The 14,363-nt window shown below is 38.9% G+C and overlaps 1 protein-coding gene across 4 annotated transcripts in view; it reads right to left on the reverse strand.

Moving 5' to 3' along the window:
- The window catches only part of LOC142342527 (uncharacterized), a 68,137-nt gene that overhangs the window by 34,138 nt on the left and 19,636 nt on the right, over positions 1–14,363 (reverse strand). For all 4 annotated transcript variants that reach the window (XM_075393878.1, XM_075393879.1, XM_075393877.1 and 1 more), the window contains 3 exons: positions 4,199–4,510; positions 2,523–2,932; positions 1,712–1,904 (listed from right to left, as the gene is read on the reverse strand). In XM_075393878.1, the coding sequence (XP_075249993.1) occupies positions 1,712–1,904; positions 2,523–2,932; positions 4,199–4,510 (915 nt within the window). The remainder of the gene's footprint in view (positions 1–1,711; positions 1,905–2,522; positions 2,933–4,198; positions 4,511–14,363) is intronic.

Genomic DNA, 14,363 nt, shown 5'->3' on the forward strand with positions numbered 1-14,363 from the left:
ATACCTTGTTGCTTAAAATTTTGATATAATTGTTCCAATGAAGTAATCTCTATTTTCAATAATCGCCTTTTAAAAACACAGCCTTTTCAAAGCTCATTTATGATACAGTAGAACAATCATTTTTCAATCAGAAACAGAACAGCACAGCGCCAATACCACAAAAACTATTTCCCACAATCCCTCTCTCTGTTTATTTTACCAATACACCGAATATGATAATTCAACTGAGTCATTTTCCCATTCAATCAAAGCAAAATGAGTTTCAAAAGCCCTCCGAAGATGAGATGTAAGGCACCAACTAGACGCATAGTACAAACCAAAGAACCCCTACTGCAGCCAATGAGACGGAAAAGAGAAACTGGGGATTACAAAATGAACACTAAGAAAACAGATGAAAACAAAAAACAGAAACCATGCAAAACAAAACTTTAAATTGCATTTGTATAATGAATTGCTTCCAGCATGTTCTTACCCAAAAATTTAACCAATAGAGCACCCGTAGCGCAGTACACTATACCTTTTTGTTTTGTATCAGGAGATATCGGCTTCGCTCCCCGGCTTCCGCCTTTTTTTAGAGAGCCGTAGTATCCCGCTTTAGCTTTTGATTGGTTAATAAAAATAGAAAATGGAAAAATATTATACGCAGCAAAATTGTATAATTTTAGTTCCTACCACACCTCCATGCAGTCGGTTGTATTAAGAAGCACCCCTATTAGCTTAGAAATTAACTTAGCAGAAATCGGAACGTTTTTACCTCGTACCCTGCACTTGGAAAAACTTGCCGACGAAACTCGCCTTGAAGAAGGAATGCCATATCCTGTATCCAAGTTGACGAAGAAATCAACCTACAGTAGATATTAGATGCTGTTGATTAAACAAATTTCTGAGAACTGTTTGAACAGATCTATGTTATACAAAGTGTAAAATTATTCAGCTAAGAAACTCCTGTTTCTGCATCAATCACTTGGTAAAAAAATTATAACAGAACTTTTTTGCAATAGCAGTGGCAAATTTAAGTACTTATAGAACTTTTTGGGGAAAATGCAGGGCATTTGAACACAATTGGCCATTTTGAGTTCCAATAATTGCAAAATCAATAATGACATTTTTTGAATTTTGGAACAAAGCCAACAGGATTGGTGCACTTTTGACTCGGTGATCCATAGAGCTACGTGAGGGTAGCTACAAGTCGTGCTAATTTGTTTTTGGGTTAATAGTGTTAATTTGCAAGTCGATAGATTTTTTTCTGCGCCTGCGTTAAGAAAACATTTTTTTGTCCGGGAAGACTGCAATTGCTCAAATGGGACATCCGACAAAAGAAAATAAAAAAAATAAACTCCTTATTGTCCTATAAACTATCCGACCAAGCAAGCAGCGGCCTAGACTGATTCTATCACTGACAAATAAATTGCAGTGTTATTTAAAAAATGGCTTTCTTGGACTTTTTGAACTTTAAAACAGATTATGCACCGTAAAAAATAGGTAAATATTGAACGCGATCCTTTAAACGATAGGTTATCAGCTCACGTTGTCATTTTAGGTTCGCATTCTGAGCATCAGATATTCGACTATTTTGAGTTTAAATAGCTCATAAAGTGCTCTAAAAATCACCATCAATAAATAAGGATTATACAGTTCAATCTTTTTACATAGTGAGAACTTGATCAGCTTTTTCGAGACAAAGATGGAAAAAATTGAAAATAACACGTACCTTGTGGACAGTCTCTTTCGTTCCCCAATTGTAGCTCAACATGATCTTCTTTTTATGCCCCGATTTGCTCTTCCCTCCATCCAGACTAGCTTTTCCCAGTCCAGTCTTGCCCTCTTTCCGGTCGTGTGTGGACGTGTTGAGGTACATTGTAAAGTTGATCACTAGAGCACCGTATGGGTCAAGAATTTCGTCTCTGAAATGACAAAAAACAGATTTCGTAATTGTTAATTTAAGGATGGGTACTAAAACAGCAGCAGAACTACGATCAAAACTAGTTATTAACACTGAATATTTCGACAACAATCCAATATTACTGCTGCCTGTTAAGTAAACTATCCACTAATTTTGCTACTACGTAATAATAGATAGCTACTACGTAATAATAGATAGCTACTACGTAATAATAGATAACTATTACGTAATAATAGATAGCTATTGCTCAATAATATGTAGCTATTACGTAATAATATATAGCTATTGCGTAATAATATGTAGCTATTACGTAATAATAGGTAGCTATTACTTAATAATACGTAATTAAGTGCGCAATAATAGGTAGTATAGTTGACGTGAAGCTCAAAATCAATGAACAGTTTTGTTCGTCGCATGCAACTACTTTGACGCATACAAATTTTTTAAATAAACATTTTTTAAATTAAGCAGATTAGATTACTGTTTTTGCTACTCGGCCTGCTCGATTAATAACTCGATACGTGGAATAGCAGCAGTCTAATATACACTTAGATAGAACTTAGATAAAAGATCATTATGATATTATACAACTTTCTCCAGAATAAAAATAGCAACTCACTTTCTCTTTTGAATCTCATCATCTTGAATCAAGTTCCTCCTTCCCCATCCATCCGCAACTGTGCTCAAATTCCAATCATCTCGCATTCTCTGACCCTCTTGAGCTGCAATTTTGCTTTTCACATCTGTAACCTTTTTAACACCTTGCGGCACACCACCATCCTCTCCCCCTTCGCCCTCTTCGCCTTCCTCACCTGGCGTCGCACCCGCGCACAGCACCATGAAGTGACTTCCAGAAACGATTTCGCAGTTTTTGAACTCTTCGCCGTTCAAGAGTTTCATTTTGGTGCCGAATCTTCCATCCAGGGACTTGACATAAGTTGCCTCCCACTCGGCAATCTTTCCTGTGGGTAGTTGTTGCAGGAAATTAGCAGCGAGGTTGTAGTCGTCACTTCGCTCAATTTCCAAGTACTGAAAAATCACAAAAATGTTAGGAAAATTCCTTAATTTAACTGAAATGGCAGGGAGCATGCCTCGTGGTTTTATTGATGTGATTCTGACAATGAAACTGATCTGATTATTAATTATTTACTAATCAGCTGAGTTATAGTTAACCTTGTCTTGAACCAATTATGAAAAAGTTTGATGCAAACGGCAACGACAAAAAACTTGATGATTAAAAACTTGATGAAAAAACTTTTAAAATTTATGATCAAAATTCTAAATGCATAATCATTCAGAATTGAAAATTTGTTGATATCGGAAGAAGTTCAACAAAATGTACCAAAATAAATACTACAATAATGAAAAAGTGTTACTTCGCCATATTTACTAAGACCAATATTGGGTTTGTTTTGCTTGAGTATAGCTCAAACTCAAGAAAATCACAAAAGGGTTCCCAATGCATTTGTTTTTAAATTGTAGTTTAAAATTAGCAAATTACTTGGTTTTCAAATCCATGGTTCATGTTGATAACTGAATCAGCGTTACATCTCGCATAAGGAGTCATTAATTGAGATAGCGGCATAGTTGCATTTGCACCCACACAATCGGGTCTTCACTTTGACCCAATAAAACCCTCACAATCGGTTTTTCACACAATCCAACTAATGAATCAGATAAAATTTTAATTCATTGGTTCACTCCTACGATGAAGTTATCATTATCATTGCCCTAGAGAGAATTTGCTACAATCGTGCAACTGGGCAAATTGTCCAAGGTCAAAAGGTTGATCATAAAAACGTGAACAAAATCGACCGGATGCATGCGGATCTGTTGTGGTCCAAGAAATAATAGTTGCAAATTTTCCATATCAACAACATACCACAATGCATGAACTATCGGAACTGTTTACCCCCCCCCCCCCCCCCACCCCCTCTTCGTTGGATTTATTTTAACACCTTTTTAGTGCGTAAATTGATTGTAATGCCTAGTCCAACCTCTTATTGGGATACAAACCATCAATCAGTCATGGTAATCTAAGAGAAAATATATTCGCGGGAGTGGGGAGGGGGGGGGGCATTAAATATTTTTATTTATGAAAAATTTATGTTTTTTAATCTACAAACTATATTTTCTTATAACATGATACAGACAATGATTAATGACGAACACATAATCTACAAAGCATTATTGCAATCGTGTTGCCAACTAGACATGTTCAAGTTTTTCAATAACACCAAGGTTCCCTTTCTTCAGAAAAAAAATTAAAATTTTAAGCGTACAAAATGCACTTACGTTTTCAATTCGATGTTGGAAACAGAATTTGTCAACGGCTGCCTGTGTAGTATACTCTATGGTCTTTTTCTTCATCTGCAGTTCTGTTATCTCGTGGTTTATCTTCACTTTTAAACTCACCCCGAACACCAAAGTGTCGTTATTCTCATCATTAGCCAACATCTGGTCTAGGATTTTGTGGGGCACGAAGTTGACACAGTTAAGCCCATCTCGTGTAACCCAATTGTCAATATCTATTCCCTTTCGGGGTTTTTCCTCGAACAGAACGTTCAGGTCTTTATCGTACATTCGGAAGGTAGCATTAGCTGTAATCTAAACACAGTTTGAAAATTAGAAACCAATGTATTGAAACTATTAACTATTCTTTAAACTAGTGAATGTATTGGCTGCTAAAAATCACAAAAACTATCAACAGGTAGTTAGTAAAAATGTAACGGCTGCTCTCCTTGTGTTTCACAAAGAAAGTTTTACACCGCCCAGTTCGTTCTGAGTGGTTACAAAATCTGTCCGGATACTTCGTTTATGCAGTTCGCTTTTGTAACTGTATATCCGTTCTGCTGTACTTACCGTTGCATTACAAATTCAGTTCGTAACTATTGGCTAATCTTAGTTTTTTCAACTATCAATTTGAACTGGATTGCTACAGATCACACAATATGGGATCTCTTTATGTATACCAGCTCAATCCGATAGAAAAAACAAATCGAAGACAAAGATATATGTCTAAGATCTGTTTGTGCAAAAATATTTAAATTTAAACTTAAGTTGGCTTTTGCTTTTTGTACTCACAAGTTGAGAATACCAGAAGTTGGGGTTGTAACAGTTGAACTTCAGCTCCAATAATTCGTTGATGCAAGACACAGTAACAGAATTTACTGCTCAAGAATAATATTTTGAATACAAGACACAGTAACAATTTACTGCTCAGGAATATTTCTAGTTCAAGACACAGTAACACGTTATTTACTGCTCAAGACAATTTGTTTTGCAATATTTTGCTGAGTTATACTTTCAGCCGTTTTCTGCGGCTAATACGTTGAGTTCTGTGTGTTGCCTTTTGTTATTTCCCCCTTTTCTCTTTTTTCTCACGTGACAAACTGTAACTAGAACTAGAACTATAACTATAACTATTAAATGACTAAGACAACAGAAAGTGTTTTGTTTCTATTTTTCCCCGCCTATGCAAGCTTGTTATTCCTTAAGCTCAGCTCCAACATCGCCGGCCCTGTTTTCCTTCGTGAAAACATCATCGTCAGTTGGTAGTACTGGAGCGAGCTTCACTACGGGCCTCTTGAAGTATCCATCTTTTGTTCGGATTTTCGCTGATCGAATCACTCCGTCGGAACCTTCAAAGGTTTCGGTTATTCGACCCAGGTTGTAATATCCACGTTTGTCACTGTCTTCCACTAACCACACAAGATCACCCTGCTGAAGACTTCTGTCCGTTGTGGTCTGCCATTTCTTACGACTGTTCAACGTTGGCAAGTATTCTTTACGGAATCTGTCCCAGATGAGGTCTGCGTAAGCTTGTGTTTGTCGGAAGAGCTTTCTATGATCAACAAATTGCTCTGCACCTGATAGATACGGTAAACAAAGGTTCTTGTTGCCAAGTAGGAAATGTTTTGGAGTAATAGCTTCTAAATCGGTAGCATCAGAACTGACCTGGGTCAGCGGTCTAGCATTCAGCGTCTGTTCAACAAGACACATCGTGGTAGACAGAACATCTTCCGTGACTGATCGATTGCCCAGCACTGCGTACATTGCCTTCTTGCAACTCCTAACCGGTCTTTCCCACACTCCTCCAAAGTGTGGTGCTGCAGGTGGGTTGAACTTCCATCTGATACCTTGTTGAATCAGATGTTCTTCAATTCGCACCCTGTTCCATGCTGCTATATACTCTGCCAGTTCTTTTTCAGCTCCAACGAAGTTTGTCCCGTTATCGCTAATCATTTTGACCGGTTTGCCTCTTCGTGCAATGAATCGCATAATTGCGTTCAGACAACAATCAGTGTCTAGTTTTGGTACAATCTCTATATGTACCGCACGTACAGTAAGGCATGTGAATAGACAGCACCAACGCTTTTCTTTTCTTCGACCAATCTTTACTGTGAATGGTCCGAAATAGTCTACGCCCACATTCGAAAATACCGTTGATGCGACTAATCGTTCTTCAGGTAGATCTGCCATTACTGGTGCCTTTGTTTGGGCTCTTCCCTTTCGACATCTAATGCATTTGTTTTTGATCGATCTCAAAGCATTTCGAATGCCTAGGATCCAGAATTTCTGCTGAACTATGTTTCTGACATGTTCAGTACCTTCGTGATGATTATTCTTATGTTCATTTTGCAAGAATAATTCAACTACATGGTGCTTCCAATGTAACAGTATTGGATGCTTCGTTTCGAAGTTCAGATGACTTTTACCTATTCTGCCTTGAGCACGAATAAGTCCTTGCTGGTCTATGAATGGTGAAAACTGGAGGATTTTGCTGTTTTTTGGAATTTCGCTTTCAGCCCTGAGAGATTTCATCTCTTCAGTAAACTGTTCTTGCTGCAATAGTCTGAAGATGCTTGCTTGTGCATCCTCTCTTTCTTCAACACTTAGTGTTTTTGTTGCCGGTTTGTGCTTTATGAATACACGCTGTATGTATGCCATTGTATTTACTAGTCGATTGTAATTGCTGAATCGTTCCCACTGAATCAGCGGCTTCTTCTCTTCAACCTTAGCTGAGAAGACCATTTCGTCGTTTTGTTCGTCTGAAGCAAATGTTAAATTCAACTGTTCAGGCCATTCGTTCTCTCGCTGCTTCAACCAGGCCGGCCCAGTGAGTCATTCACTTCCCTTGAGTTCGTCAACATCGATCGCTCGTGTCCCGATGTCAGCTGGATTGTTAATACCACTCACATGATTCCATTGTGAAACATTAGTTGTATCCAAAATCTCAGCCACTCTGTTTGCAACAAACACCTGTTGCTTACGGTGGGAGCTATGAATCCATTGCAGAACAGTAGTGGAGTCTGACCAAAAGTTGCAACTCTGAATCTTCGATTCGTGTTCCTTCACTATCTGTTCTTTAAGTCTCACCGCCATCACTGCTGCTTGTAGTTCTAAGCGTGGTATGGAAAGGTGTCGCATCGGTGCGACTCTGCACTTTCCGATTACAAATGCTAAGTCTGCTGAGTATTCTTTGGGCTTTGAACGTAGGTAAGCCACTGCGCACATTGTGTCTTCAGATGCGTCGGCAAACACATGAAGTTCCCATTTGTCCTTGGATGTGCTGAAGTATCTTCTATCAATGCTGGTTTCTGCTACTTCTGGAAGCTGCGCCTTCCACTTCAGAAACTCTTCTTCTTCTTTAGGTTCTACTGAGTAGTCCCAATGTTGTCCATTTTTGCTCCAGATGCTCTTCAGGAGTCGTCTCATATGGACACTGAATGGTGCAAACAGTCCAAGAGGATCAAACACTGAAGAAACTAGGGATAAGATCTTCCTTTGGGTGATTGGGGTCTCAACTTCTTTGCTTGTACCTCTACAAACCTGTAGACTATCATCGGTGATCGTCCACTGAAGCCCAAGCACTGATGACCCTTCCTGGCTGGGTTCTACTTCAACCTGCTTTGTTTTGCTGATTGATCTTAAGTCCTCTGGGATTGCGTTGGTTACCAAGTCGCTGTTGGTGATCCACTTCTTCAGTTCAAATCCATGTTTTGAGAGAAGAGGTTGCAGTTGTTTGAAAACTTTGATTGCTTCTTCAGGTGTTTCGACTGACTTGATGAAATCGTCCATGTAGAAGTTGTTTTGGATTGCTTTTGCTGCAATTGGGAACTCGTCCTCGTTATCAATCGCTACTCGCTTCAGAGCGTAGTTGGCACATGTTGGTGAACTCTTTGCTCCGAAAACATGACGTTGATACTCGTAAATTTGCACAGGTTCGTTCATTGTTGGTCGCCACAAAAATCTCAAGCAGCTTTTATCCCGTTCAGGAACTTGCACTTGCAGAAACATTGATTCAATATCTGCGGTTAGGGCAATTGGTCCTTCTCGAAATCTGAATATTGTTCCAATCAATCCGTGTAGTAGATCGGGTCCGGTTAACAACTTGTCATTTAGGCATACATCCTTGTATTTTGCTGCAGCGTTGCAAACACGGCGAACTTTACCGGGTTTGTTGGGGTTTAGTACTGGATGGTGTGGCAAATACCATTCCTTTCCGAAAGTGCCTTTGACTTCCGATTTACCAAGGATCTTCACAAATCCCTTTTCAACATCTGTATCAATTGACTGTTGATACAATTCTTTTAACTTTGGTTCTCGTTGGAATCTTCGTTCCAGTGAGTAGAGCTGACCAAGGGCTGAGCCGTAGTTGTTTGGAAGACTGGGTTCTGGTTCATTCCAGAGCATGCCCACTTCGTACCGCTCGCCTGTAAACTTTGTAGTGCTCTCTAGAAACTTCTGAGCTTGTTGCTCTTTCTTTGATTGACTTACAACATTTATTTTGGAAGCATAAGTTTCTATGTCCCACCATGATTGGATATTTTCTGCCACTTTCACATCTTCTGTGAAGGCAAAATGACAAACATTTTGACTGTTCTTGCCTGTCATGGGACCACTGACTACCCATCCTAATTCTGTTAAGACGGCGGAAGGCTCACTTCGTGTTCCAATCTTATAGTCCAATGGACGTTGAATTTCGTAGGCATCTTGTCCAAGAATGATGCCTACTTCCATCAGGTTGAATCTTCTGTTTGTGAGAACATTCAGGTGTCTGAATTTGTTCTTCAGTTCTTTGTAGTCATATGTTGTGTTTCCCAACGAGATTGATGGGTGTGCAAACGCTTCAATCGAATGCACCTTTGAATTTAGTCCCTTTATTGTGATAGGAACCTTCTCTGTCCTCAAATCTTGCGTCCCATGTATGCCAGCTATGTTTAAGGTAACGTCTGTGCCTTTGGCTTGTAATTGATTCTTGACACTTTGGTCGATGAATGATACTGTTGAACCACTATCGAGGAAAGCGTAGGTAGTCAACCTGTTACCACCACTCTGAACCGATACCGGAACTATTTGAAGAAAACTAGTAACTTGGTTACTCTGGTTGATTGTTGCTGCGCTTACGTTAACTGCGTGACTACCCTCGTCCATTTGGTTTTCTGAGTGTAGCAGTCTGTTGTGCTTTTTGGTACATCCGTTTATACCGCACAACTTGACTTTGCAATCTTTGATTGCATGTCCTTTTCCCAGACATCCATAACATAAGCGTTCTCTCCTCACTGCCACGTATCGATCATTCACATTCATGTTTTTGAATGATGGACAGTTCCAAATTTTATGAGTGCCATCGGCTAATGGACAGTGATCGCTTTGCGTCTGCTTGGTTTCTTGCAGGTTTGAACTTGCACTGAAGTTCGATGTCTTCGAGAATTGTTTTCTCTATTTGCGTTGCGTCGGTCTTCTTCTTTGCGTTCCCCTTTAAACGCTGAAAACCCTTCATGCACGAATGCCATTCGTGATAGCCATTTTTCAAACATGATTAGATCAGGCCAGTCCTCGTCTTTGTCATCGACGTAGAACCACCATTTTTCTTTAAGAACTTGAGGTAGCTTATCAACTGCCATGTACAATGTCGAACTTGATTGCAAATCACCAATATGTTTGTACTCTTTGAGCACGTTCACGAAGTTAGATACAATAACAGAAAAATTAATCAGGCTGGTTGAATCATGAGGTTTCACTTGATTAGCTTTTCGTAGGCTCTCGAGCTGCGCATCTATAATTACATGCGGTCTTCCAAATTTTCTTTCTAAAATGTTCCAGGCAGCACTATAAAACTGTCCAGAATAGCCCATTCCCGAGATTGCAGATTTTGCTTTGCCTGTTAGCAGAGTCTTCAAATGGCTCATTTTTTCTGAGTCGAGAATCGTGCGTTTATCTACTGTTGCTATGAACATGCTAGACCACTCAGACCACTCCAGTGGGTTTCCGTCAAAATTGTTCAACCTCAATTTTGGTAAACTACTGCTTGAATGTCCAGTGTTGTAGTGCCTTCCAGCTATCGGCGATATATCCCGCCCTTCAACACTTACTGAGCGTTCGCGAGAGTTTGGGTACCATGGGTAATGCCTCTGCTTATTCCGTTCAGGGCTGACGTCAAAGCGAGCTCTTGGTCGAATTGGCGTTCGCGTGTCGTTCATCGAATTCGCCCACTCCGAGACATCTCTCCCTTTTGGGGTCCAATTGAAAGGTGACTTGTCACGCGCCTTAGTTGATTGGGAACGGAAGTCATCTTTCTCCAACGCTGTTTTTTGCAATTGGCGCTCTAGGTCTCGCTCCTTTTGCCGAAGCTGATGTTGCATCTCTAGTTCTTTCATTTGCATTTCTAGCTCCAACCTCTTTCGATCAAATTGTGCTCGTTCGATTTGCAACTTTCTTTCGAATTCAATTTCGAATTCTTTCATTCGTTCTTCAACCCGACGTTTCACTGAAGATGCTTCCGAAGCGTTTTCTGTATCCTGGTTGATTGTCCGTGTAACCGTATTCGTCGTTGCATTGCTTGTGTTACCATGGTTTTGGTTAAACTCTGGAATTCCAACGTTTTGTTCTAACTGATGCACATTATTCGCAGGCGTTTGCTCTTCATTGGCATGAAGAGTTGACTGGCTTTGCTGGCTTGACATGTTTGTCTCTCCGTGGATATACGGTAACCACTGTGCGTTCAAATATTGAAAGTATTTTTCTGTCTCAAGTTTGCGTTTTAAAGAAATATCTGGGTCTCGGAGAGTCTCAGCTTTTTTATTCACGAGTTTTTGAATGCTGTCATCCAATTGCAGTATCTGCTGATAAAGAGTCTTGAGCTTGCTTGGTCGATCTCGCTTCTCAATGAGCTCAAAACCTTCTTCCTCTTTCTCAATCAAGTTGTTTCGCAAGTTGTTGATCTGTCGATCCAAAACGCTTTGACTCTGTGACGGAGTCACTTCTTGTGTACTTCGGGACTGCAGCTTGAATCTCTACAGCTCCTTTGTTTGTTTGCTTTAATTGAGCTTGCTTTTCAACGTTCCTATTCGCTTTGCCTAATTGGCTTTGCGTTGTTGAATTACTCGTTGAGTTTTGTTCTCGTTTGTCGATGACTTCGTCACTTCGACTGTTGGGTTGGACAGCAGTTTATTCCACTGTCCGGGTCGGCGGACCAAATGTAACGGCTGCTCTCCTTGTGTTTCACAAAGAAAGTTTTACACCGCCCAGTTCGTTCTGAGTGGTTACAAAATCTGTCCGGATACTTCGTTTATGCAGTTCGCTTTTGTAACTGTATATCCGTTCTGCTGTACTTACCGTTGCATTACAAATTCAGTTCGTAACTATTGGCTAATCTTAGTTTTTTCAACTATCAATTTGAACTGGATTGCTACAGATCACACAATATGGGATCTCTTTATGTATACCAGCTCAATCCGATAGAAAAAACAAATCGAAGACAAAGATATATGTCTAAGATCTGTTTGTGCAAAAATATTTAAATTTAAACTTAAGTTGGCTTTTGCTTTTTGTACTCACAAGTTGAGAATACCAGAAGTTGGGGTTGTAACAGTTGAACTTCAGCTCCAATAATTCGTTGATGCAAGACACAGTAACAGAATTTACTGCTCAAGAATAATATTTTGAATACAAGACACAGTAACAATTTACTGCTCAGGAATATTTCTAGTTCAAGACACAGTAACACGTTATTTACTGCTCAAGACAATTTGTTTTGCAATATTTTGCTGAGTTATACTTTCAGCCGTTTTCTGCGGCTAATACGTTGAGTTCTGTGTGTTGCCTTTTGTTATTTCCCCCTTTTCTCTTTTTTCTCACGTGACAAACTGTAACTAGAACTAGAACTATAACTATAACTATTAAATGACTAAGACAACAGAAAGTGTTTTGTTTCTATTTTTCCCCGCCTATGCAAGCTTGTTATTCCTTAAGCTCAGCTCCAACAAAAACTTTGAAGCTTAAACGTATGCGGGTGTTGCAATTGCGACGCTTTATAATAATAAAGCCACACTTTATAATAATTAAAAATGTGGTTTCTGCGTAATCGCAGCGGAACAATATTAGGCCACAGCAGCCTCTTCTCGGCTTCCCCTTTTCTTATTATTCACATTTCAGACTGTTCTTTTCATGCGCTGTATTGCTCTTTTTGGTGACTAAGGCCTTTTTCTTTGCGTCTGAAACTTTCTCGTGATACTATCATTGCAGAATTGCAGCCAGAAATAATCAGGCTATGGTCAACCTGAAGTATTGGTTACGTGACTGTGTTTGAAGCCACTGAGAACTTCTGGCCTTTATCGTGAATTGCGTACGGAATCGAGATGTTCAGCCAGAATTTTGATGCGATTTCCGCAAAGTCTGCGCATAAACTTGCTTAAAACACTAAACTTGAAGGTTTTAAAAAGACAAAAGACAATGAAAGTCGAGTTATAGGATAGAAAGGCTGTTCTAGCGAGAGGTTTTATATGCTATCGATGAAAAGGGTTGTTGTTGTTCCTGGTTGAAATAGTGCGCTTTTAGCTGTAAAGCTGTATTTAACTGCAGAGCGAGTTCCTCTACGTAACGAATTTCAACTAATTCGAGGGATCTTAAGTCTTCTTATAATCGTTCATTCTCTCGTTGCAAAGTGAATATTTCTCCACAATCGTATGTGGTATCTGTTTAGAATAGTGTTCCTCTTTTGGTTCATTATTGTGTAATGTTTGTGGGTTTTATTTTAATTGTTTCGGAATAATTTTTGGAATTACTCTGTAAATTAATTTTTGGAGGATTGTGCTCCTGTAACAAACCCTAGTTTAAAAAATTTGAGTAAAAAGAGGAAATTTTTAGATAAATTGAGTAAAAGATTTGCCTGATTTTCCGATGAGTTCTTTTTATGGTTAGAATTTGTCAACATCAGTTTGTCTTTTTGGTTAGGTCGCACCAGTTAAGGCAGACCATAGTTGGGCGCCTTTTACAGCACTAAGGGGTATAGAGGTTGGCTTACTTATTTCTGCGCGTGAAATAGACTTGCCTATATCTATTTTACTAACAGACTCTAGAAAACACTTATGATAAACTTCAACTATAACGGTGGTAATATATAGCACCGGAGTCAATGACATACACACAGAGTATCTATCTAAGAGACTGACTGGAATAAAGTGGGCGCGCTCTATTTAAAAGAGAATAGAGTCTTCTCAGTCTCTGATTGGTGAATGTTGGAGAATACATATCCTATTTTTTCTTCTGCTGCACAATCCATATAATCTACCCCTATTAATGATTTCAAAAACTTACATTTCTTTTTAAAAACAGGGTGTCGGTTGGAAAAGAAGGTCGGAAAGAACAATATCTTGCGATATTTGACAGTATGAATGATTAGATTGAATGCAAATAGACTCCAACTTTTAAAAGGCACATAAAACATCTATTCTCTTTTCTGATAATATAAATTTAAAGTCCTCCAATTTTTGATGCCAATAAATAAGTTGAAACGAATTTGGTCAGTCGGAAAAAATATCAGCTTTATCATAATTTATTTTAAAAAAATAATTATAAATTCCACATATGAGAAACTATGATGGCACATTCGCGGAAGGACTTTTATGTCAACTCTTAGGTCTTGACAACCTTTGACTACGACCCAATTGATTGATACGAAACTTATTGTTAGGCGCGGGACACAAAAAAATACTGAGCTCTCATTTGATAGAGCCAATACATCACGAATAGGTTGCCTGAAGGGTGATTCAATAAAAATTGATAGAACACAACACAATACAACACTGGTATGAAACATTTTTTTGTATGACAGACGCTTTTTTGTTTTATTACCGATTGCTTTGCAATACATTTTGAATCCTGCAACAACTTTTGTTTCGCAGAAGGTTAAAAACTGCGAGGTACTTGTGTTTATAAGTTTTTTAGACTAATTGTTTTGCTTTTGGGGTCAAAAGTTCAAAAAGAATTTGTTTTAATGGCTGTGCTTTTAAAAGCCTGACAGCAATATTCCATTATTAACATTTCATTCATTTTGGATCAGCAGCAACGAAAAATCTGATTTCTCGGGAAATTTTTAATGTTTCCTCTTTTAACAGCTTTACACATTAATTCTAATAAAAGAAACTTTTTTACTTCTTACTGGTCGCTGACTCAA

Source organism: Convolutriloba macropyga, chromosome 7 (genome assembly GCF_964194025.1).
Source record: "Convolutriloba macropyga chromosome 7, txConMacr16.3, whole genome shotgun sequence".
Taxonomy (NCBI): Eukaryota; Metazoa; Xenacoelomorpha; order Acoela; family Convolutidae; genus Convolutriloba; species Convolutriloba macropyga.